Source organism: Salvia splendens, chromosome 1, assembly GCF_004379255.2.
Source record: "Salvia splendens isolate huo1 chromosome 1, SspV2, whole genome shotgun sequence".
NCBI classification, from domain to species: domain Eukaryota; kingdom Viridiplantae; phylum Streptophyta; class Magnoliopsida; order Lamiales; family Lamiaceae; genus Salvia; species Salvia splendens.
In genome coordinates, this window is record NC_056032.1 from 17,068,444 (window position 1) to 17,091,560 (window position 23,117).

Here is a 23,117-nt window from a genome sequence, read left to right on the forward strand (position 1 = left end):
TATACAATTTCTATTTATTTAATATCCGTTTTATTCATGGTTGTTTTATTCTAAGTTGACCGAGAAAGCTTCATGTTTGAGTGACACATTATTTGATGAATTCTTGGCTTGCAAAGTAATCGGAAGAGGATTTGAAAGGTAGATCGACTTAGTTAATGCTACAATTAATTGCACCTAAAAATGTACTTTTGATTGAGAGTTAGGAATCTTGAGAATCTAATTGAACCTTTTGGAGTTGCTAATCTAAGATTGACGACCTTAGTGTGTAATCCACTTTGTGCCGCATGAACAATACTTATGTGACTTGTTCTAGTTAAGCATGAAATGTGCTAGGGTATTGTAGTTGGAATTCGTATAAACCATAACTGTGAAAGCACATCCTTGAAATTCCCCTATCTCCATCTGTTTTACTCGTGTTAAATTCTGCAATTGATTTATTGCTTTGTTTAATTGTTTTATTTACTGTTTTCTGAATTAAAACCAATCCCAGAAACCGTATCTCCAAATAGTGAAAGAAGCCTAGTCTTAGATAGAAAGTCTGTGATAGTGTTCCCTAGTTCGATATCATGTGCTTACCCTTAACTATACTATTCCTACCTTGTATACTTGCCATTAGTTGTAGTGCTAAAAAGAGTGTATCACCCACATTCCACTATCTTTTTTTTATCAACTTTCCTTTACATTTCTTAAAACACGTGTTGAACTCAATTGGGATTCCTAGAGTGAGACGGAGGGAGTATTAAATAGTTAGAGTGGAGATTGAGTAAAATAAGAAAGAAAATAAATAGACAAGAGTCTTCTCTACTTTATATTCTCTTTTATTTTACTCTCTACCCACTTTAACTATTTAATATCATTTTCCTAAAACACGTGCGAAAATAAACGAAAAATAGGGCACTTTGTGAATGACACAGGTTTTAATGTTGAAAACTTTCCTTTTTTGAATGTGCCCTATTTTTCGTGGACAACCAAAAATGGAAATTGTGCCTTATTTTTCGTGGACGGGGGGAGTAGATGTTGGTATTTTGACATGTTTGTTGTGAAATGACTACAAAATGCTTAGAAAAAGGTACAAAACAGTCAAAATTGAGGTCTTGACCCAATGGAGGATCTAAGTGGTCCGCCAAAAACAAGTTAGCGGGCACTGAGTGCATCAGTCCAGCGGCACGTTGCGGAAAGAGCCTAGCCAAGACCTCTCTCCCAGCGGTCTACCGAAGAAGAGTCGGCGGTCTCCAAGACTGACACTGAGAGAAAGTAGCCAGGGACCCGCATGCATTTGGTCAACGGTCTGCTGAGTTCGACCCAATTTTTAAGTATTTGAAAGAGCTTCATGTGGGTATCTTGATTGTCTCAACCGGAGCTCGGTACAGAAAGTTATGATCATTTTACAAACACTGTGTAGAGAAGTCAAAAGGTGACGCAAATTATGCGGAAATTCAAGGAAGGAAAAAACTATTGCCTTGTGCAGCCAAATGTCTTGTATTCATTGTATGATTCAATTGTTATCATGTCTAAACCTTTTTCCTGCCTATGTATACCCCCATAACCTAATTCATGGAGTAATATTCATCTCAGTGTCTCTAAGGCTTCTCCTTCTCTACGAATAAATTCTTCCATCCCATATTTCACACAGTTCTTCCATCTTCCGTTAGAGCGGAACTCTATAGATCCATGTAAGAGAAGACTGAATATTGCATAATTCAACCATGGATTTTGTTTGTTTATTTCATGTCTCATACTTTAATTATTGGTTTAGTTCATTTGTCCATGGATTGCTAAAGAATACTCACTCCGTCCTAAAAAAATAGACTAGTTTTACCATTTTGGGTCGTCCCCCAAAACTAGACTAAGTTTAAATATATGAAGTTTTCAACAAATAATAATTCTAATCATCATTTATAATGTGGATCACATAAATCTACTAACACTCCTTCTGCAACAATTTTCCCATCATGTCTCTTACTTTTTTCATTTCTCTCTTACTTTACCAATTGCATATTAAAATAAATCTGTGTCATTTACAAGTTTGTCTATTTTTTTAGGATAGGGGGAGTAGTATTTTAGGAATTAATAGTAATTAACTTTTTCGTAATTTTTTTAATATTTAATGTTTAGAACTCGTTTCGCTTGATCATTCCGAAGTTTTTGTTCACCTGATTGGCCATTACCTTGATTGTTGTGAATCACTAATCGGTGATAGCTTTGGTTGGCATATGTTATGTATTCATACAATATTTGTAACGTGAGTATTGATACATGATATAGAGAGATCATAGTAAAACTTGAGTCGGATGAACGTAAACTAATTATATTAACTAAAGAGTTAGTGAAATCAATATCACTGGAATTCTATTCTTTGTTTGTTTTATATTAATATTACTCTCCCCGTCCCACAAAATATGGACATTTGGAACATCACGTGAATTAAAGCACAATTGATCAAGTAAGAGAGATAGAAAGAAAAAGTAATTATCGTATTGTTAGTGGATAATGGGGTGCACCTTATCGGAGAGAAAGAAGTTACTAAAAATAAAAGGAGATATTTTTATGGGACATCCCGAAATGAAAACTGTCCTTATTTTTATGGGACAAAGGGAGTATTTATTTTTATGCTTGCTTTATTTAATTCTCTATAGTTTAAGTAATCAACCCAAAAACCCCGTGTCTTTAGATAGTATATGATGATTAGTGTATGATAGTCAGTTGCATTCTTATTCGATATGTTCGATATTCTGTTACTGAACCTTTTAGTTGTACTATCTCTACATTGTAAAATTGCAGTTAGCTGAAGTACTAATAAACAGAGCATCATACTTGTAACAAGAGGTCCTTCAGGTCATTTGGTCGCTCCTAGACTGCCGCCATTTTTGGACCTCTTCGACTATTGTATACAACTCCTTGTGATAAGTCGAGGCAGTGCGGGGACGTGGGCCTAACTTCTTACTAAAAAGGCTAGCGGGTGCCCTTCTTTGATTAATACGGCACCCACCCCAAAATCTGAGGCATCCATCTCCACATTAAATGTCACAAAAAATTCGGCAATCTCAAAATTAGGGTTGAAGTCATCACTTCTATTAACTTCTCAAAAAACTCTTCGGTCCATGAAAACGCCTCCTTTTTTAGTAGATCAGTTAATGGCTCATCGATCATGGCGTATCAAGCAATGAAGCACATATAGTATCTAGTCGTTCCCACAAATCCTCGTTGCTGCTTCCGAAAATATGAGCGACCAGGGCATTGATCTTCTGCGGGCCGGATTTCAGCTTACCCTCAGTAATAATGGGCAACAGATATTACATTGTTGAGCTACAGATACACATCGCTATCTTTACAAAAAAAGTTGTTGTTGTCGACCAAGATGCGGAGAACCTGTTTGATGTTGATAAACATGGATTTTACATGTTTTTACAACCTATATTTGGCTCGTATTGAATGTCAATCATGAAATTATATTTTTAAATTACATATTTTACACATTTTTGTATTTTGATGTGTTTTGTGCAAAATGTGCAAAATAGACTTATTAAACAACATAAATGGTCGAAAACAAAGACAGGAGAAAATGGACCAAGTCAGCTGTCCGTAGAGTCCACCCTTTTTCTATGCTTTGAAAATGCTGAGTGACGTTTGACTTATGTAAATTTTGTGCATAATTATTTCTTGCTTCGTGATCAAGTAATAATTTCAATTGAACGACCAAAGATGGTTGTTACTAAATAATTGTTTCTTGATCAAGTATGGATTCTACTTGTTTCGTGATCAAGTAATGTTTCCTTGAATAAGAATTTGTAAATGTTTTTATGTAGTTTGAATAATTACTCATTTGTAGCATAAGAGGGGAAACACAAGTTTAAAGTACGAGGAAATAAAAAATATTATTTCCTAAGTACTTTTTTCACGACCATCCTTTCTAAGAATATAAAATTTGGTTGATCGTGACTAATGGTGGATTAAAGAAGTGGGGAGGAAATAGGGGAAACAATCAATTGGGCTCGAATCATGAATAAAAAGTGGTACTTAAACAATTCAAAAATAGAGTATCTAAGTCATAGTAGTTCAACAACTAAAAGAAATGATGTTTGACGACAAGGAAAATAAACGAAACAATGTTCAGCGGAAGCATTCGAAAGAAGAATAATGAAATGCTCGCTCCTCCGTGCTTCTTATTGTCGTGGACTTGCTCAAGTTGGGTTGTCAAACTGATCCAGCTGGCCAAATGTGTGCCTTCTTCTTGCGAATGCCGGTGAGTGGTTCCAGTGGAGATTCAGACTGATCAACTTGACTGATTCCAAGCTTAAGTGTGCAAGTGGAGAGGCTCAAGAGCGTTTTAAAACCTTAACCCACAATACTATTAACTAGTATAGGGAAGTAAGGATCGATCCCACAGAGACGATGTGTTTTACATTTGTTGCGGACACGAATGGGATGGCTGCTGCCACGCTTTCCAGTAGGTTAAGTTAAACTACTTGACTTGAGAGACTAAACTAACTAAACTGATCCACTTACTAAACGGAACTAAAATCTACTTGATCAACTCATCATGCAATTTCCAGAAATGGACAAACATGATAAAAGTAAATGATTGTCAGCCGCCTACAAAGCGTACGATAAAGCAAAAATTTTCTAACAACTTCATCTTCTTCACGAAATCAACATGAAAAGCAGAGCAAAATCAGATCTGAACAATTACGAACAATGAAACCATCATAAGAACTTGTAAATTTAAATCTACTTCTGAAAACTAAATTGCACCTACGTAAATAAGAAACTAAACCATGATCATGCAGATAACATAATTCAGTTACTAGATCTAAACATCCTAAAACAACTTATCCATAATTTTCTTCACAACTAGACAAAACATAAATCGAAAGTTCAGATCCAACCAAATCAAACCGTAACAAAACATTTGAGCTAAGATATGCATCATAAATCGGAAATTACAAGTAGATCGGAAAATTCATGCATGGTAATTAAAACATTACAACGAGAATCGAAATCATAACACTAAATTTACTGAATCAAAACATCAAGAGTCTGCAACATCAAGCGTAAACTAAAAATAGACAAAACCAAAGAGAGAAATTGTTTCATCGTCCCTTCTTGAAGCGGAATAGCAGAACTAAACGATTAAAATGATAAAAACCAACACCAAACCACTAACAGACTAAACTAGAACAAAAACCAAGTGTGTATGCTACGGAAATCTGGAGTTTTGAGTGTTGGGAGCCCCTATTTCAGCCCTAGAAGAGAGCTGAAGTCTACTGAGTGTCAAGAGCTGGGAGTTGCCTCCTTCCTCCTTCTCTATTTTCATTTATAGGAAGGCGTGGGGTCTTGATCTCTAGGGCAACTGTCCTTCGAAAAGTCTTCTTAACCCTTCGCCCGTGGGGATCTTTCTTGTGTGTCGCTCAATCTTCTAATCGGGTGCTCCTGCTGCATGTCATGTAGTCCGACTTGATCGGTTTACGCAGCAAATTTGACTCATTCTCCTTGATCCATTCGTCCGCCTAGTTGATCAGTTCATTTTTTAATATGGCGAACTTTCATACACACCTGACTCAAAATTAGACGTTAGATTACGGAATTTGGTGTAGTTTTATCACATAACACATGCATGAAATGAGCCTCATCAAACTGCTCACACTTAACTCATACTTGTCCTCAAGTATGAAAGAAAAGAAAAAGAAAAGAGGCAAGTTTTAGATCATGGTTCTTATTCAAAAGCATTATAAAGCAGTAGACATGTAATGATTATTGAAAAAGAAAAATACATAAGCAAACTAAACACATTGTCATATATAAAAAGATAGAACTAGTTTATGTTATTGACAATTGTCCCCACAAGCTTAAGGTCAATCCAATTGTTTACAGTCTCAGATTCATTTCCCTCCATCCTTCTACCTTATCATGCTTGTCCATTTGTCAAGATAACTTCTATCTTTCCAGCTGTTGGATTCACTCAGTCTCTTAATTCTCACCAGAATTGTTAGGACCATTCACTCATTCATTTTGCCATACCATTAATGCTCGAGTTCTTTTGACAGAAGCTAACTCCTTAAGATCTTTATTTAGGTTGTAATGGGTCAAGGGTTGTAATGTATAAAGGTGAGGGTCCTATTGGTTCTAAGTTCATAGTTTATATAGAAGTATGAAGGACTTGTGAACTTAGGGACAAAACTAGAACAACCCATCTTGGTACAATACAGAACTTTCCCAAACCTGGAGATACCCTTGGTCATTTTGGCTTTATTTATCTAACTATTTTTATAGGATCATGTTACATCATTTCCTGCCCCATACTTTCTATCCTCTTTTTGTGGGTCAGGTTATACATTCTTCCTGCCCATTTTCTAACTCTTTTATTTTTTTGTTCTTTTTTTTTCTGGGTGAGGTTACAATGTTTCATGCCCATTTTCTTTTCTAACTTTCTGCTTTTCATTCCCCTATTTCACAACTTATCTCCTATCCCGACTGGTGAGTTGCCGCAGTCTATCCCTTTGTTCACATGATATGAAAGCTTAGGGTTTTCAAAAGAAGGGATAATTACAATTCAGACTCAAAATGTGTTACTATGGGGTGCCCTTACAATGAGGTAGGTTCATAAGGTTCGAAAGAATTAAGCTCAAATAGTTATTCCTATTGCCTTTAGTCCTTACTAGCCTATGTCATTTCCCCCTAAGCATCAATGACAGCCTCTCTATTTTTTTTTATTTCAGTAGAAAGTGTTCTACTCTAGCTTCTAACTCACATTTAGAGGGCTTCACAGAGGGGATTAGATTAAAGATACTTCTATCTTTCTTGCATCCTCCAAACAGATTTTGGTTTATTAAAAGAGGGAATCTCACAAATCAAAATGCATGCTCTCTTCAATCACTCTTACTAAGAGAATCTTGTCTTTATTTTCTTAAACCAGTTCTTATCTAAAAACACATAAGTTCAAAACAACTAATATAAAAACTCCTAACTAATTTAAACTCACATGAAGTTGACACTAACTACACCAATTGTTCCGTCCTCTCACTTCATTTCAGCTTGTCCTCAAGCAAATGTGATGAAGTGGTAAACAAGGTTTTAGTGTCAAAATATGGAAATAAACTTCTCACACTTAGACCAAGCAATGGGCATACATAAACATATCAAAAAGGAAACAGACAAACTTCTCACACTTAGACCAGACACTAGGCTAAGTGGGAGAAGAACACATATAAACATAAACATATATACAAGCAAATAGGAGCATCCTCACGCAAGAAACATAAAACTAAACCATAAAGTAAAAATTACTTGGTCCGTCTAGTTTAGTGTTTCTTCTGGCTCCCCTAGGAGCCAGAATGCTTGGTCAGCCTGGTCCTCTTGGCCGTGGATGAAGCAGGTAGTGCAGAGGGTGCTTGGTCGGCGGCGGTGGTGGTTTTCCTCTTCCTTGTCTCTTTGATAGGAGTGGTGTCTGGGGTGGCTTCCCTTTGCGGGCTTTCTTTTGAGGTAGAAGCGGCGGATATAAGTTGTAAGGCCATTTGGTTGTTCTGCTCTGCCAGACATAATATACATACAAAACAACTACTAGATGATATCTATACAGATGGATCGTATATATATATATATATATATATATATATATATATATATATGGTACAATGAAGTACCACATGGGTGGATATCTATATGAATCCAAATCTGCCGAATCACTCATGGGATGATCTTCTACATCCTAGGTCTTCCCGTTCCGTCATCTGGCTTATGTTCTTCATGGAGCATTCAGACCGAATGACTCTATGAAATTACGTCGATACTTCCACACAGGTATATGTACAACCAAACTTCTCACACTTAGACCAAGCATTAGGCTAAGTGGGAGAACAATCGCCAAACAATTACAGTTAAATTGACACATGTTATACACATAAAACTTCTTCTCACACTTAGACCAAGAAGTGGGCTAAGTGGGAGAAGAACACACAAGAAAAGGACATAAAGTGGACACACATGCATATATAAGAACTTCCTAAAACAAGACCTATAACTATTAGAAATAAAACATGAAATTTAAAATTTACTTGGTCACTTGGGGGGTTAATTATGTTTCTGGCTCCCTTGGGAGCAAGCCTGTTGAGTCAGGCGTTTGGTTTTCTCCAATTTGACTCTTTTGAGAGCCGATGATGTTGGCTCCTCTGACTTCTTCTTTGTCTACTCGGCTGGTGGTGGTGGTGGTGGTTTCCATCCTTTTTCTTGACGGCTTAATAGGGGTAGTTTCCAGGGTGGGCTGCTGCAGGCTTCCTTTCAATCCCGAGCCGCAAACTGCGAGGCTAGATGGGAGTTATGCTCGGCCAATATAACTATCCTCTCCATGAAGGAGAGGGCTTTCATTAACTTCTCAGTTTGGAGCTCCAGTAGCCCCCTCTGCGCTGCAGTGGCTTTGCCTAGCTTGCTGAGCATCTTCTCCATCATATCTTTCCATATCTATTCAGCAACAACATGCATTTCCTTAGTAGCAATTGGCTTCACCTCAGCCTTAGTCTGCCTGACCTCAGCCTCCCTTTCCACCTTCCCTGGTGCAACATCTCTCTTCTTAGTACGGGCAGTCTTGTATCCAGACTTGGTAGGTTTCCCCCACGGCGTCCGCGAGCAATGCCCGTGTTTCCCACTACTTTTGCTCTTTCCTTCACCACCACCATGGGGGTGGTCGACTGGGTTCATTGCCACACCTCTCACTGTGGGCCTTATCCCCAGCCACCGTGATTGCCCTGCCTTTCTCAGCTTCTTTGTTCCGTGCTCAGGGTTTGACACTGCTCCTATCGTTGCCCGGCATCTCTTGTCTATCAATCTCTTCTCTCCAGACAGCAGTACTATCTCACAATATCTGGAAAAGGAATCGTCTCTTACTGAATTTAGGAAAACTTACAAGAAAAAATATAACTGCGTACAGTGACCACCGAAGCAGAGTAAGCAAAACCTTGGCCAATCACAGTTATACCTAGGTTAGAAAGCTACAGCAAAAGACTCACAGTGAATGCTACCAATAGAAGAGTAAAGCACAACAAAGAATGTACGAGCAACCTCCATTTCCAAGCAAGAAGTTGTTGAAGTTCTGATAAGGAGACGAGACAAACTCCTATATATCAAGCCCAGGCTTTGAAACAGACTAAATCACTGTAAACTTAAGCATAGTTGCTCACGACAAATGTAGCCATGGAATTCCACCACTCTAAAATTTTAATAAAAGGAAACTCATGTTATAAACGTTTTTTGAGACGTGAATTTCAAAACCAACAGTTTCTGATACGATGTGGAAAAGATTTCTAAGAAGATTTCTTATAATACAGAAAGTCGATTGCAAGAGCCCTTTAGAAATCATACACCAAGTGAAGCTCATCCGCAAGTCTTCATAGTTTTAGGTGAGAGTAAGCAGAGTAAGGGTTTAGTAATATATGGACATTCCGATTTCCATGTTCTACCTCAAACTATAGAATTACAAATTGTCTTTCGAATATAAAAGTTTTGTGGGACTCCAAGTTCAGTAACTCACTAACGCGCTCTGCCTGAAAGAACTAAATCTATGAGTACTAATTGCTGTTACTGCTTAGCACAATACACTAAACAATATCTTCAAAGATGACAAAACCATACACACTTTCGCAGTCTTTAGACAAGAAACCTTGCGTACAAAGTCAAAATACTGAACTACAATACAGAATATCATTCATCTATATCAATTAAACCAAACTTTCCCTCAACTCATTAATTTCCCCCAAATAGTACATACCAAATTCTTGATCACAATGTTGACTTAACATTAAAGATTAACTCCATACCCGACTGATCTATTCGGTTCAGTAAGTATCCTTGCAGAGGTCCCTGCAGCTCGCACGAGTTTCCCACCCTGCCCCGGGCGGAGCTCAACGTTGTGAATGTGCATCCCGATTCTCATATTTGACAGTGGCATACAGCTCCCATATTGAGAGCTTATGTCTAGAGTCAGCATCTGGTTCATCATCGACTTCAACGAGGCACTTCTTTCGATTCCACCATCACACCCACACCTTTCGATCAATAATTTACAATTAACACTAAAGATCAAAGTCTAGCAGCCAACAATCATTTTTTCAAACCACGTCAAAAACGGAAATTTCTCATTTATTACTCAAGTAGAAAGTTCTATGAAAAAATCAAATTACGAATTGTAGCTCCTAGATTCAATATTTAATTTTCAATTTTCCATCAATTAGTCCCGATTTCGATCAATAATTTGATTTCTGCAAAGATTTCTGAGCTCCGAACTTTCCACAAACATGAAATCAAAAACCAGATGAGAGCAAATAAAACTGTGCTGTAGACGATGAATGCATATGGTTGCAAAACGGTGTATAAATACATATATAAGAAGTAGCAGTAGAGAGAGCGCGAGAATTAGCGCCGAGACATGAGCGAAGGAGAGAAGAGGAGACACGAGCTCTAAAGAGTGCCATTTTTAAGCTCTTTTCAATTCAGACGACATGGGATGTTTTACAATTTGAAGGGTTTCTGAATCGTAGCAAAACGACTGTATTTCTCTTGTGGTATTTATTTATTTATTCATTTTTATTAACAATGCTTTCTCAAATTATTAAATTTCTCGATAGAAAAACAATCTTTCTACACTAAAAAAAATCGTTTCGTGACATCAAATATGTATATATGTTTTGACGTGAATTCACCGTGCCTGAATTCCACTCAAAACATATCCACACATGATTTTGTTTAGGAGTAAATTTTATACTCCTTCCATTCAAAAAATAAATAAAAATATGTACAATCAGAAATTAATGTAAGGTAAAAAAGAGAAGGTTAGTTAAAGTAAGATTACTAAATAGTGCACCCTATTATTAGTGTTTGAAGAATTATAATAGTAGGCCATAATAGTAAAATAAATTGATACTTATATAAGAGTAATGAGTTTATAACAAGCTTTTATAAATAAAAATGCTCATATTTTTTGTTGGAATTGATAAAAAAGAAAAATGCATGTATTTTTATAGGACGGAAGGAAGTAGTATATAACTAATAACTATCACATTTTTAATAGATGGAAGTACTACTATAAATTGCAAGGCTATGATGAGTAATACTACGGTAGACCTGTCCAGGGTTCATGAACCGGCGGCTCCAGTTTTGGGAAATATGGAATTGGAACCGGACTATGAGGTTGTTTTACGGTTTCGGTTATAGTTCCGAACCGCCGGTTTTCAGACGGTTCGTAGAGGTTCAATTTCACGGTTTTTTTATTTTTATTTTTTGCTATGAAATTTGAACTTATAAAATAAATTGTAATAAGACAATGGATAGTTTAAATTGAAGTATGACGAGTAAGGTGAAAATCATATCAATTTCATTGAATTTGAGTTGTAATGGAACAATACATTACAAATTTACAATTTACATATACAAATTACAATGTGATATAATTTACAAACAAATTACAATCTGATATAATTTACAAGTGTCGTACTCGTCGAAACGTAAATAAAAAACATGAAATGGGGGAAAAGGAAAAAATTGAAAAAGACTTGAGCTCAACTTAAACTTTCAAAGTTAGACTTTTCAAATTTAAGTTGAGTTGCCTACGTATCCACAATTTTATTGAGGAATCAAAGCTCAAGTAGTTCTCTTACCTCGCTTACCTTTTTGGTCGGTCGTGCTCGTCGCCGCTTGCCGCTTCCCCGTCAATGATGTTGTTGTGCGGTCTCGCTCTCGACCTCTTCATTGGTGGTAAACTCTTCACCATCACTTTCTACACGGAAGTCGAAATCTGGCTCTTGTGTCCTCATGTCCGTCTTTGCCCAATCATCTAGTAACATAGTGGTTCCATGTTTTTGGCAGAGAGGCTGCTTCTTTTATCGTCTAGGACACAGCCGCTGACACTAAAAGCTTGCTCAACGGCTACGGTGGAAGTGGGAACGGTGAAAATCTCCTTGGTCATTACCGAGAGTATCGGAAACTCTTTGTCATGTGTTGACCACCAATCAAGGACATCGATTTATTGGGAGGACCTGCATCTTGAAAAATAGAGTCTGATTCCAACTATATGTCCAACTCACTACTAGCTCTAGTCCTATTTGTTGTAGTACCATATAGATCTTACAATTGTGATGCTACGTCTGGATCAATCATGATGTTGCTATAGTTCCCGCCACCAAAATCAAATGTAGAAGGACTAGGAGGAGGGTGTACCGGTGAGTGGTGTTATAGCGCATTTCATATTCCGTGTAGAGAGCACGACGTGCACTATCTAACCTTAGCTTGATTTCTTCAACATTCGGAAGATTTAGTTCGAAGGTTTCTTGTCTTCTTAAATCCAAATCTCAAAGTTCAGAAAATCCAAATCGCCCAAACAACCATAGTACATGTCCAAAATTTTATGAACACCATGTAACTTTCACTTTATATCCAAGCATTTTGTAATCAAAAACACATTTGGAATACGTTCGAAATACTTCAGCCATTTTTTGGTCATATAAAATAAAATAGTCTTCCATTCCATATTTCTGTTATTTTTCACACACGTCTTAAAGCCAATTGCGACATACATGCAATGCTCCAAAATACGCACACAAGTAGGATAATAAACTCCAGTAATTCAACAGTAGTATTTTTGAAAGTTTGGAATAATCGAAATAAATCCATGCTTTGTTCCCAACAAGCGGGTATCAAAAGCAAATCTGAAGGAGCATGTGGGCTAGTTCTAAAAAAATCACATAAGTTCTCAATGTGGTTCAATGTCGATTCCAAAATATCTTATGTCGAGTTCCAACGAGTTGAAACATCCATACGAAAATTGGTGTATCTGCACTGCTTGCTATAACAATATTTCTTCCAAGCTTTACCAATAGGAGGTTTGTTATGAATTAACTTAACAGCAGTTCTAATAGGATCAACATACTTTTGCCATAACTCGATCGCATCTTGAACACATAAATTCAAAATATGAGCAATACAACGATTATTTCATCTATACTAGCAGTGATAGCACTCGCATTATCAAAAACCAACGGAAAAAATTTTATTGATCAATTGAAATTCATTTAAAACTTGAATGATCAATTGAACAATTGCTTGTGCAGTGTGTGGTGTGGGAAATTCTCTAAATACAATCAAACGTTTGTTCAAACTCCAACTGTTATCAACGAAATGCACAGTGATGCCCATAGATGATTTTTGCAAAAATCAAAACATATCAGAGCAAATTGAAACTTTATGTCCCAAGTTAAGAATATACGTACCTAATTGCACATTCTTTACCAAGCATTGTCGAACAATATCCCGAGTCATAGAAGTTCGAACTCAATTTTTTTGCAAAAGCATTATAAACTTGTCGCATACTTATTTCAAACTCATTATTATCAAAAACATTGAAAGGAAAATGTTTCATCACAGCAAACCTAGACATCACATTAAGAGCATTTTTGTGATCATATTTTAAAAAAGAAGAGCTATAATACACATTTTTGTGATCATATTTTAAAAGAGAAATGCTACAATACCTGATGTTTGGGATGAACCCGTCTCACTCCCAGCTCCAGGTCGAAAGTTGAGTTGAGTTTGGGTTGGAGTGATACCAAACTCGACCGGATGGACTTTCTCCATGCGACGGGTATATGTACCATATCCCCATCCCTTTTGTAATATGTACACGTTGTCGCAATAGTTGCAGTGCACATTAAAAGCGGTCGGGTCATTAGGATCTCGTACCTTCGTTAAATGTTTGGTCATGATGATTGAGGTTAAAATCCATTCAGTGGATTTAGGAGGTTGAGGAGGTTGTCCTCGACCACGACCACCACGATGAGCCCTTGGTGGAGGTGGTGGCGGCATTTCTTGTTGTTGCTCATGTTTCTCCTCCTCTTCATCATCATCAAGATTCACCCGGGTTGGGATTGATTGATCAAAATAGTCGCCGGGAGCCTTACTACCACCACCAACATAAGTCTCACCACCACCATATCCACATCCGCCTTGGGATTGGGAGCAGGAGAGAGTTTTACCATGAGTCACATCTTGTTCTTCTCGATTCTATAGAGCAAGCAATGTTTATAGCATAAATATCAAATAAAATTATAAACAATAATTTAATATAATTAGTAGATAGTAAATATTAATCTGCCACATATTCACATTCATTTGGAAAATCTCATCAATCGTTGTTTTTCGACATGGCCTCTTAGTGTTGGATTTTCCTTTTCCCTTATCAACACGGGCTTCACGAGATGAAGAAATCTTAAGTTTTTGGATTTTCCTTTTCCCTTAGTAAAATTATATAGTATTTTTTTTATCAATTGAGAGAAAGAGTCAACTTATATAAGTATAACAAACAATATGTAAATAAAAGTAGCAATAGCACTCGAATTCTCAAAATGTGAGCACAATAAGAAATGTAATCACAATAAGAAATATGAGGCAAAGAGATAGAACTGAGAGATTGAAGAGAGAAATTCTTGTTAACACAAAAATTGGGTGAGTGTAAGTGATGATGGATGGGGGTATTTATAGATAAAAATGGGTTGGGTTGGGGGGGTGGGATCCAATTTGAATTCAAAATCAGCATTTTAAAAAAATAAATAAATAAAAAGGCCAAAACCGGTGGTTAACCGACAATTTTGCCCCAAAAAGGCTGGTTTTGGTCAACAAAACCACCTGCCACCACGGCCATGACCCATCCAATCAATTCAAATTCTGCAGCGCGCGTTCTCCCGTGTGTCAGCATAGTCTTCCGTTCTAAACAGTGAAACCGCCGTTTTCTCATTGAATTTTGGCTGTTAACCGCCGGTTCCGGTCAACAAACCGTCTCCAAAAAGCTGAAACGGCGCATGGTGCTACGACTCCTTGTGTCTCGTGTCAAAACTGTGAAAACGCCGGTTAACCATCGGTTTGGTCGCGGTTTCGATTCAAAAAAATTTGAACTTGAACCGAACCACGATTCTAAAATTCACGATTTCATTTCGGGATATTTCTTGCAGTTCCGGTTCGGAACCGTAACCGGTGGTTACGATTTAGCAGTTAACCGCCAGAACCATAAACCTTGGACATCTGTAGTAATACTCTATTTTTTTGGTGAATTTCAAACGTCTGGGTTGTGTAATTATCTCAATCTAAACTTGACCACCCTGCTATTTATAAACGACATTGTGGCACGTCGATGTGTGTAAATACGAAACTTAAACGGCATCGCTTTAATAATAAAATAAATAAACAACAAATACTCTTAAAATTATTCATCTTCTATATCTGCAATCACAATACTTTTATAAGTTTTATTATACAAAAACCGACAACAAAAGTTTTTCTACAACATAAAGCAATCAGGAATCACAAAATTTGATAGTGAATGAGATTTTTTAAAATGAAGACAAAACTAGGGTTGTTTCATAGTCATCAAACTCGACAAATTCAGTATACATATAAATTGCAGAATCAAAATCAACTATGCGATGAAGTCTGCAAACTACAAGATCAAACTTCATTTTTCATCTTCGAATGACATAACTCGAAGACAACAATGAAATTTGCATTGCCCAAAATTTGAGGAAGCCCAGAATCACACTGGAAATGAGTATCCACGGAGGTACTTCGAGTCGACTCCCGATTCCCGTACCAGAGCCACTCTGCCCGTTCGAGCAACCTGCAAAACAAGCTCAGAATGGTAGATAATAATCTTTCTTATATACCCATAATAATGTAAATCAACTATGAATAAAACTAGACAAGATAATACAACCACATTCATTGATATCCCAAACTAATAACCTTTGATTTTAATCGAGGATGTAATAGAGAATATGTATGTCCATTATATTTCAAAATACACCGAACAATAATATACCTCACAAATGCCATATGGTTCCAAAAGTCTTTGCAAGGCAACCATCTTGTCCAAATCTCCAGTCAGCTGAAAGTTTGAAAAAAGGGAATCTAGTGAGGAGAACATAAGAGAGTAGACGAGTACATAGGAGTGTAGTTGCGACAAGTGTTATTATATCTAGCACTACTGCCAACTAGTACAATCATCAGATAAGTGCAGTTAATATGTTAATAACATAAATGTTACCTCGAGGGTGATGGTGTGATCGGAGACATCAATGGCTTTGGCTCTAAATATGCTAGCAATGTCAAGAACATTTCGGCGAGCAGTAGCATTTACAGCAATTTTGATCATCATCAGTTCTCGCTCAGCAAAAGGTAAGTGTGTAAGATCTCGGACCTGAAGATATAAACCTCGCTAGTCATTTTCTTATTCGGTAGAAAGCTAGATGAAAATGAACTAGAACATAAGGCAAGTAAATTATCATTTTCAATCTATATCATTTTAGCAGCTACGGTCACAACACAGCTTAACTATAACTTTGATAGTGACAGTTTATTACCCAATAAACTGGTACCAAAAGTCATGTGGGCAATTGAAAATCTGCATGGAAATTGTACTGGAATAAAATCCAATTTCCTTTCTGCAGATTTCATGTTGTCAACGCAACATTTGAGTACGGGGAAAGTAAAGTCATTCAATGTTTGAAAACTAAGCAAATTCAATGGGTACTCATATACGTCACTATCAACAGTATGAGACAGTTGTGAACAAAGCACATACTTTAGTCTAGAAAGTTACATTGGCCCTAAATGATATAGCAGTTAAGCAAGTGAAAACTTTGGATCTTACTCCATTCTCAAATTGCAACATATAGCGATAATAAAATGCTCTCACCTCATGAAGATCCACCAACTTATAAAGTTGCTGTACCAACTTGGCAATTGATTCATTTGTACCAGGTACGACAGTAGTTATACGTGATAGCCCCTCAACTTCAGAATGACCAACAGCTAAACTCTAAAATAAGAAACACCAGAAAATGACAGATGTGTCAGTAGGCAAACCAAAAGGTACAAAAGACCAGTTTTATAGGAAGATACAAAGCTGAAATTTCATACTTGTATATTATATCCTCTTCGAGCAAAAACCCCTGTGACAAGGTTAAGGACTCCGGGAACATCATTTACAACCATCGTAAGAGTGTGAGAGCGAAGCCCACTAGTCTGCAAATTTTAAGGAGATATATAAGTGCAAGAACCATGGGAGAAGTTTCATTGAAGTTACCATTCTAGAATATAGAGTAGCCTCGAGATCATCATCATGTATTCATGTTACTTTATCAAATAAGAATTTTATGAATTTGGGTTCAATGCGGCTAGCTGTTAAGGTCATTTTGTAAACGACAACATGAAAGAAGAATACCACACCAGCTCTAGCATTGTGAGCCAAACATTAAACAAACAAGACAAGAATAACTTCTTAGTTCTTACATCATCCTCGTTCAGCACTCCCCAGTGAGCATCAAGAACTTGATTGATAAAATTTCCATCATCAGATTCCACAGGATAAACATCTCCCTTCATACAAGAAACAATAGTCTTAGGCATTTAAATGGATAAAGTAATAATATTTACGTTTCGTGCTTAAGACTAGTAAACTATCATACCCCAGCAGATGATTCTGCAACATGAGTCTCCTTAATAGGCTTTGAAACAGTACTAGCAGGCTTCACTTCAAGATCTGGATAAGAAGCAGCCGAGAACCTCCAAAAAGGAGCAGATTCACCCATCTTTTCCCTTCTCAAGGCAATCTAGTACAGACAAACAACATCAACTCACATAAAGAACAAAACAACAAAAGAAGAACATTTTTCTTAGTTTTTTGTCTTCTTCCATCATTTACCTTTCCTGTCCTAGCAATCTCTCTAATTCCGAATTTACTTAAATTCCTTTGCACTGCAACCATCTTCCCTGGATCTCCAGTAACCTATATAGACAATTAGGGAGGACTCAGTTCTGGAAAATAATATGACTGACCCCCATTGTGAACAGAAAAATTTGCAAGCGAATCAGAAGTCTTGTACAGTCATAGGATCACTAACAAATTTAATTGCCAACCAGTATTTGGTGAAAACTGTATGTACCAAAATTAGTGATCAGCAACTCAAAGATGTTTTTGAATAATGAGATGTATGTGTATGTATATATAAGGACCCATCTTGGATGCAAGTTGCAAGAACACATGGTTATAGAAAATTTGCATCATTCTAAAACTGTAACTGTAGTACATATTGTAAGAAAGCTTTACAACACACTATAAGATATTCTCAACAATATGTTGACGTTAATTAGTAGAGGGTCTCTTTTATATTTGCAGAAAATTCTGCTATCTAACTTGTAAAAACAAAGAGCAATAACATCACCTCAATGGTTAGAGAGCGATCAGAGATGTCAACAATTTTTGCCCTAAAAATGTCCACAAGCCACATCACCTGGAGATAATGTCAGGAAAAGAAATTAATAATTTGGCCGCATGGGAGAATGGAAAAGGCTAAACAAAAGTCTGAAGTACATGTGAGTGACCCAGTACCAGACATTCAATTCCCTTGACAAGAATAGTAAGAGGTAAAATATAATTATATAACATATAACTAGAAAACCTCTGCTCTGTATTCTGGATCAGCATTAATTTTGATAAGCATCAACTCTCGCTCCACTTGGGGCTCCTGCGAGATGTCTTCAACCTGGTTGTCATGTTTGCACAAATATTTGAGACCATATTTAATGGAAATTGACCATGGTTTTGGGTCAAAGGTAAAGGGTTGACGACTTGACTCCCACTTATATGCTATTCCACACTTTAGTGTCGAACCAATGTGGGATCGTATCACAATCCAATGAATCAATAGCAACACCAGATACATTCATTATCAACATGCAAAAATTGAAGGACTCCGGAAAACATGTTTGAAACGATACAGATTCTACAGAACAGAGTCAAATATAGGAATAACATTAAAAACTTTGAGAGATAATTCAGCTCTGCTCTAGTGAAGCTAGAACTTGGTTTGAACCCTAAGAATATCGTAATCAGAAGTTATTCAAAATATTAAGCAATACTACATATAAAAGAGAGAACACAGCCACCAAGAGAAGAATATGACCTTCAATACATTGACGAGCTTCTGAAGCTGCTCCATAACCTGCTGTAGCACCCTTTCAGTTCCAGATACAACTATAGTGAATAAAGCCTTATCCCTGTTCAGCCCCACTGCAAGGGATTCAATGTTATACCCTCTCCTAGCAAACACTCCAGCAATCCGATTTATCATCCCACTTTCATCACCGACAAACACAGAAACTGTGTGACGTTTCACCCTGGATTCATAATGCCATCAAACTGTTTAATTCCAGAATGAGACAAATGGAATGTGCTCTTTATCCACACAATACAACACACTAATTTTACTTAGTTTTCATATAAGCATAAAAAAATGCTACAGAAATCGACAATTAACCCGAGCATTTCACTGCTACGGATTGCAAACCTGAGGCATCTCTGTAGCCAACTCGATTATCATAAGTCATAAATCATATCACTGTGATTTCAACAAAAAAAATAGGCATATAAAGTTGTTGAAAACACACACCTGTAGGCTATATAACCAATCATTTGTTCAACTTCAATTCTAACAAAAGAACTAATGATGCTAACACAAAATAATCAAGCAATGAAAAAGGGAAATGAGATAAAAATTACTTTTGTCTGGAGACGGAATTGGTGCTTCCGGAGAGAGGAGTATCCGAGACGGCGATAACGGCGTCGTTTTGCTGCTGGTTATCGCCATTAGCGCTTTGAGCAGAAACCGCAACTCTTCTTCCCGGATTTAGCCGTAATTTGACGGAGCGAAGGGTAATTTCAGGCTGGGGAATTAGGTCGCTTGAATACGCAGAAGCGCCAAATAACGCAGAGTGAGTTGCAGCAGCCGCCATTGTTGGTGTAGTGTGTATCAGTGATTTTCGCTCCTGAGGTAGAGAAAGGAAGAAAAGTCTGTCCAAATAAATCGGGTTGCTGAACCCGACCCATTTACAAAAAATGCTATAGGGATCATCAAAAGTAATTTTATTACTCCCTCTTCGTTCCAACTAAGTTATGTCAACTTTTTTGGTACGAAAATTAAGAAATTTGTTAAAAAGTTCTAGACGAGATAAAGAGAAATTAAAGTAGGTGGTGGAAAAAAGTATGAATAACTGAATGAAAAAAATAAATGATTCAACTTAGTTGGAACACCCCAAAAAAGTAGTACAACTCAACTTAATTAGGATGAGACAATACATTATTAACTTTTTCATTTCACTTCCATTAGAGCTTTAGCAATGGGGGGGCGATCAACCGAGCCCATGGTTGGCACCCCCATCGGCCCCTCATTGTGGAAGAGGGACCAATCATCGGCCCCTCATTGTGGAAGAGGGACTGATCATCGGCCCTCCCCCAAACCCCCCAAGAGCCGTTGGAATGGCCTTGACCGATCTCATAGGGACGATCAACGGCCACCCATTGTGGTGATAGGGCTGATCATCGGCCATATGATCGAATATTTATTTTTTAATTTATTTATTTTTAACCCTCTATATTCCATACCCCATTTTTAAACCCCGGCTACGCTACGATGCACGAGTTCTACAAGTTGTACCGAGATGAATCAAATGATCGGTATGATCGGATTAAGACGGACATCTTGAAACAATCACCAAGATGAAGAAAAATTTTGGTATGGATTCCAGCGGCGCCAGAGTCATTATCTTCTAGGTTTTTATCAGTGTTTTTTTAGTTGGTTTTTTTCTGTATTTTTTGTGTAAATGTAGGATTTTTTTTAATAAAGTATATTTGTTATAATTTATTTGTCTTGAATTTATTCTTATTTACCATCGTATCACCTTTTTTTATACCAACAGTTAAAATTGAAATATACAAATATTGATGATGTGGAAATAAAATGGAAGTGAGATAGGCCCTTAGGATAGACCCTTCAATGGCAGGGAGTTAGACCCTTAAAAATAAGTGTCGATCGAGAGGCCTTAAGATCGGCCCTTCGTTGCGGGAAAAGAGCCAATCAAAGGCCCCTCCCATATGGCCGATCCGCGCGGCCTTGGCCGATGATCGGCCATCCATTGCGGGATAGGGCCGATCATCGGCCCTTACATTTTTTTTTATTTTTTCCATATTTTCTGCTATAAATACTTCATCACATTCTTTCTATTTTTCACACCAACATCTTTAATTTTCTCACATTCTTCTTTAATTTTCCTCTCTCTAGAAGAATATCAATATCTTCCGGTAGCAAAAAAAATAGTATTAAATATTTAAGTGCATTTTAATTTATTTAATTTGATAACATATTAAATATAGAAGTGCAAAAAAAACAAAATAGTGATGATGTCGAAATGAAATGAGAGATGAGATAGGCCCTTCCATTGCAGGAAGATAGATCATTTGGTAAAATGCTGACGTGGAAATAATAAATAAAAAAGGGGGCTCTTAAGAAGGGCCATTCCATTGCTAATACTCTTATACTCCTTCCGTCTAACATTAAATGTCCACATTTGATTTGGTTGATTTTAAAAAATATAAAGAAAAATGAGTTGAATAAGTCAGTGGAATATTAGTTACACTCTTATAAACTCCCTCCGACCCACCGATGATGACTCACTTTCCTTTTTTAGTTTGTCCCGCCCCAGTTGACTCATTACTTCAAATTGAAATCAATTTATGTTTATTTTATTCTTTCTCTCTTACTTTATTCTCTCCACCTAACACATAAAATAAAAATAGTGTAAAAATTTCATGCCGTTAGGAAGGGGTCATCTTCCTTGGGATAGAGAGAATATTAGTTTTATAATAAAAAGTGAGTGAAAATAGTTACTAAACCTATATTTATGTTAAAAAGTGAAAGTGAACTCTTAACGGGGGGACAACTCAAAATAGCAAAAGTGGACACTTAAGAGCATGCCCATCGGTGCTCTTGCGCAAGGACGGCGTCCGTGCCGTCGGCAAGAGCAGACCCCTGCTCGATGCATAGAGCACGTCCGTGTCAACGGCAAGAGCACGAGCAGCTGACGTGACATGCTCTAGTTGACCATTGGTTTATCATTTTTTAAAAAAATTTGAAAAAATCTAAAAAATCAGATTTAATAAAAAAAATATTTTCCCACTTCCTAATAAAATATATCCATTTTTTCCACACTTTTAATTTATTTTTTCATTATTTTTACCCCAAAATTCATACTTTCATCTATAAACACTCTCATTTCAAACACAAAAAATGACACTATACCAAACAACTCTCTCAATCTCAATTTTTAGGATTTTTTTTAGATTTTTAGGATTTTAATTATGTAATTTTAAATTTTTTAGTAATTTGTAATAGTATTTCGCGTATTATTAATGCATTTAATATTGTGGAAATGTTTTTAGTAATTGAAGTATTTAAATTAAATAATAGAATGGTGAGACCCTTGAGCATGCTCTTGCGGAAGAGCATTGATGTGGGTGTTGTGCTCTTGCCAAAGAGCAGGGAGTAAAAAATTAATAAAAGTGGGTTCGGGCCCACATCCATGCTCTTTGACAAGAGCATAGATGGGGATGCTCTAATGACGACGGAGGGAGTATTTTTTAAAGCTCATACCAAGTCAAAATATTATGTTTAATGGCAGTGGCGGATCCATAAATTTTGATTCGGGGGTACGATATTTAACAATAGAGACATATGGCTTTAAAGTTTAAAATCGATAAGTTTTCTTCTACTACTAATTTTAAATATTTTATACCAATAGTTTGTGAGTTGTAAATGTCTTATATATTTATTAGTTGTAAATGTCGTATATAAATATAAATGTAAAAATTACATAAAATAAATGAATTTCTTTGAAAGAACACAAAATATTTGAGCAGAGAGAAATATAATAACTACCATAAATTATTTGTTATGTATGAATTAGTTTAATATTTTGCTATACACTAACAATTATACAATAAATAGGGAAAGATCTAAAAATAATTAAAAAGAGCAAAATAAGTGTATAAAAAAAGTATTAATATAGAACCGCAGCTTCTGGGAATCAATCCCAGATGGCTCACCAAACATTAGAGGTCGGATACCACTGCACCAATTTGGTGTTAGTATGAAAAATGTCTACATATATAGTTAAATAGGAAATATTTGGGGGTACAGTTGTACCCCCTTGTTATACATTGGATCCGCCATTGTTTAATGGTAGACAGAGTGAGT

General features: G+C 36.6%; 2 protein-coding genes across 3 annotated transcripts; both read right to left on the reverse strand.

Moving 5' to 3' along the window:
- Positions 1 to 4,993: 4,993 nt before the first annotated feature.
- LOC121744404 (60S ribosomal protein L2, mitochondrial-like) lies at positions 4,994 to 10,514 on the reverse strand. Of its 2 annotated transcripts, none has more exons than XM_042137937.1 (4): positions 10,367 to 10,514; positions 9,807 to 10,034; positions 7,285 to 8,854; positions 4,994 to 5,507 (listed from the first exon to the last, which is right to left on the reverse strand). In XM_042137937.1, coding segments are annotated over exons 1-3 (630 nt in total). In that variant the 5' UTR covers positions 10,369 to 10,514; the 3' UTR covers positions 4,994 to 5,507; positions 7,285 to 8,454. The 2 variants fall into 2 exon arrangements, with proteins under 2 accessions (XP_041993871.1, XP_041993864.1); XM_042137930.1 differs by having other exon boundaries at positions 4,994 to 5,553.
- Positions 10,515 to 15,224: 4,710 nt separating this feature from the next.
- On the reverse strand, positions 15,225 to 19,898 carry LOC121796787 (acetolactate synthase small subunit 1, chloroplastic-like). The gene is made up of 12 exons (XM_042195570.1): positions 19,589 to 19,898; positions 18,993 to 19,206; positions 18,489 to 18,572; positions 18,252 to 18,320; positions 17,732 to 17,815; positions 17,496 to 17,639; positions 17,320 to 17,406; positions 16,948 to 17,052; positions 16,724 to 16,846; positions 16,073 to 16,225; positions 15,848 to 15,913; positions 15,225 to 15,646 (listed from the first exon to the last, which is right to left on the reverse strand). Exons 1-12 carry the CDS (start codon positions 19,819 to 19,821, stop codon positions 15,563 to 15,565), a joined length of 1,446 nt encoding a protein of 481 aa, XP_042051504.1. The 5' UTR covers positions 19,822 to 19,898; the 3' UTR covers positions 15,225 to 15,562.
- Between the last annotated feature and the right edge of the window lie 3,219 nt (positions 19,899 to 23,117).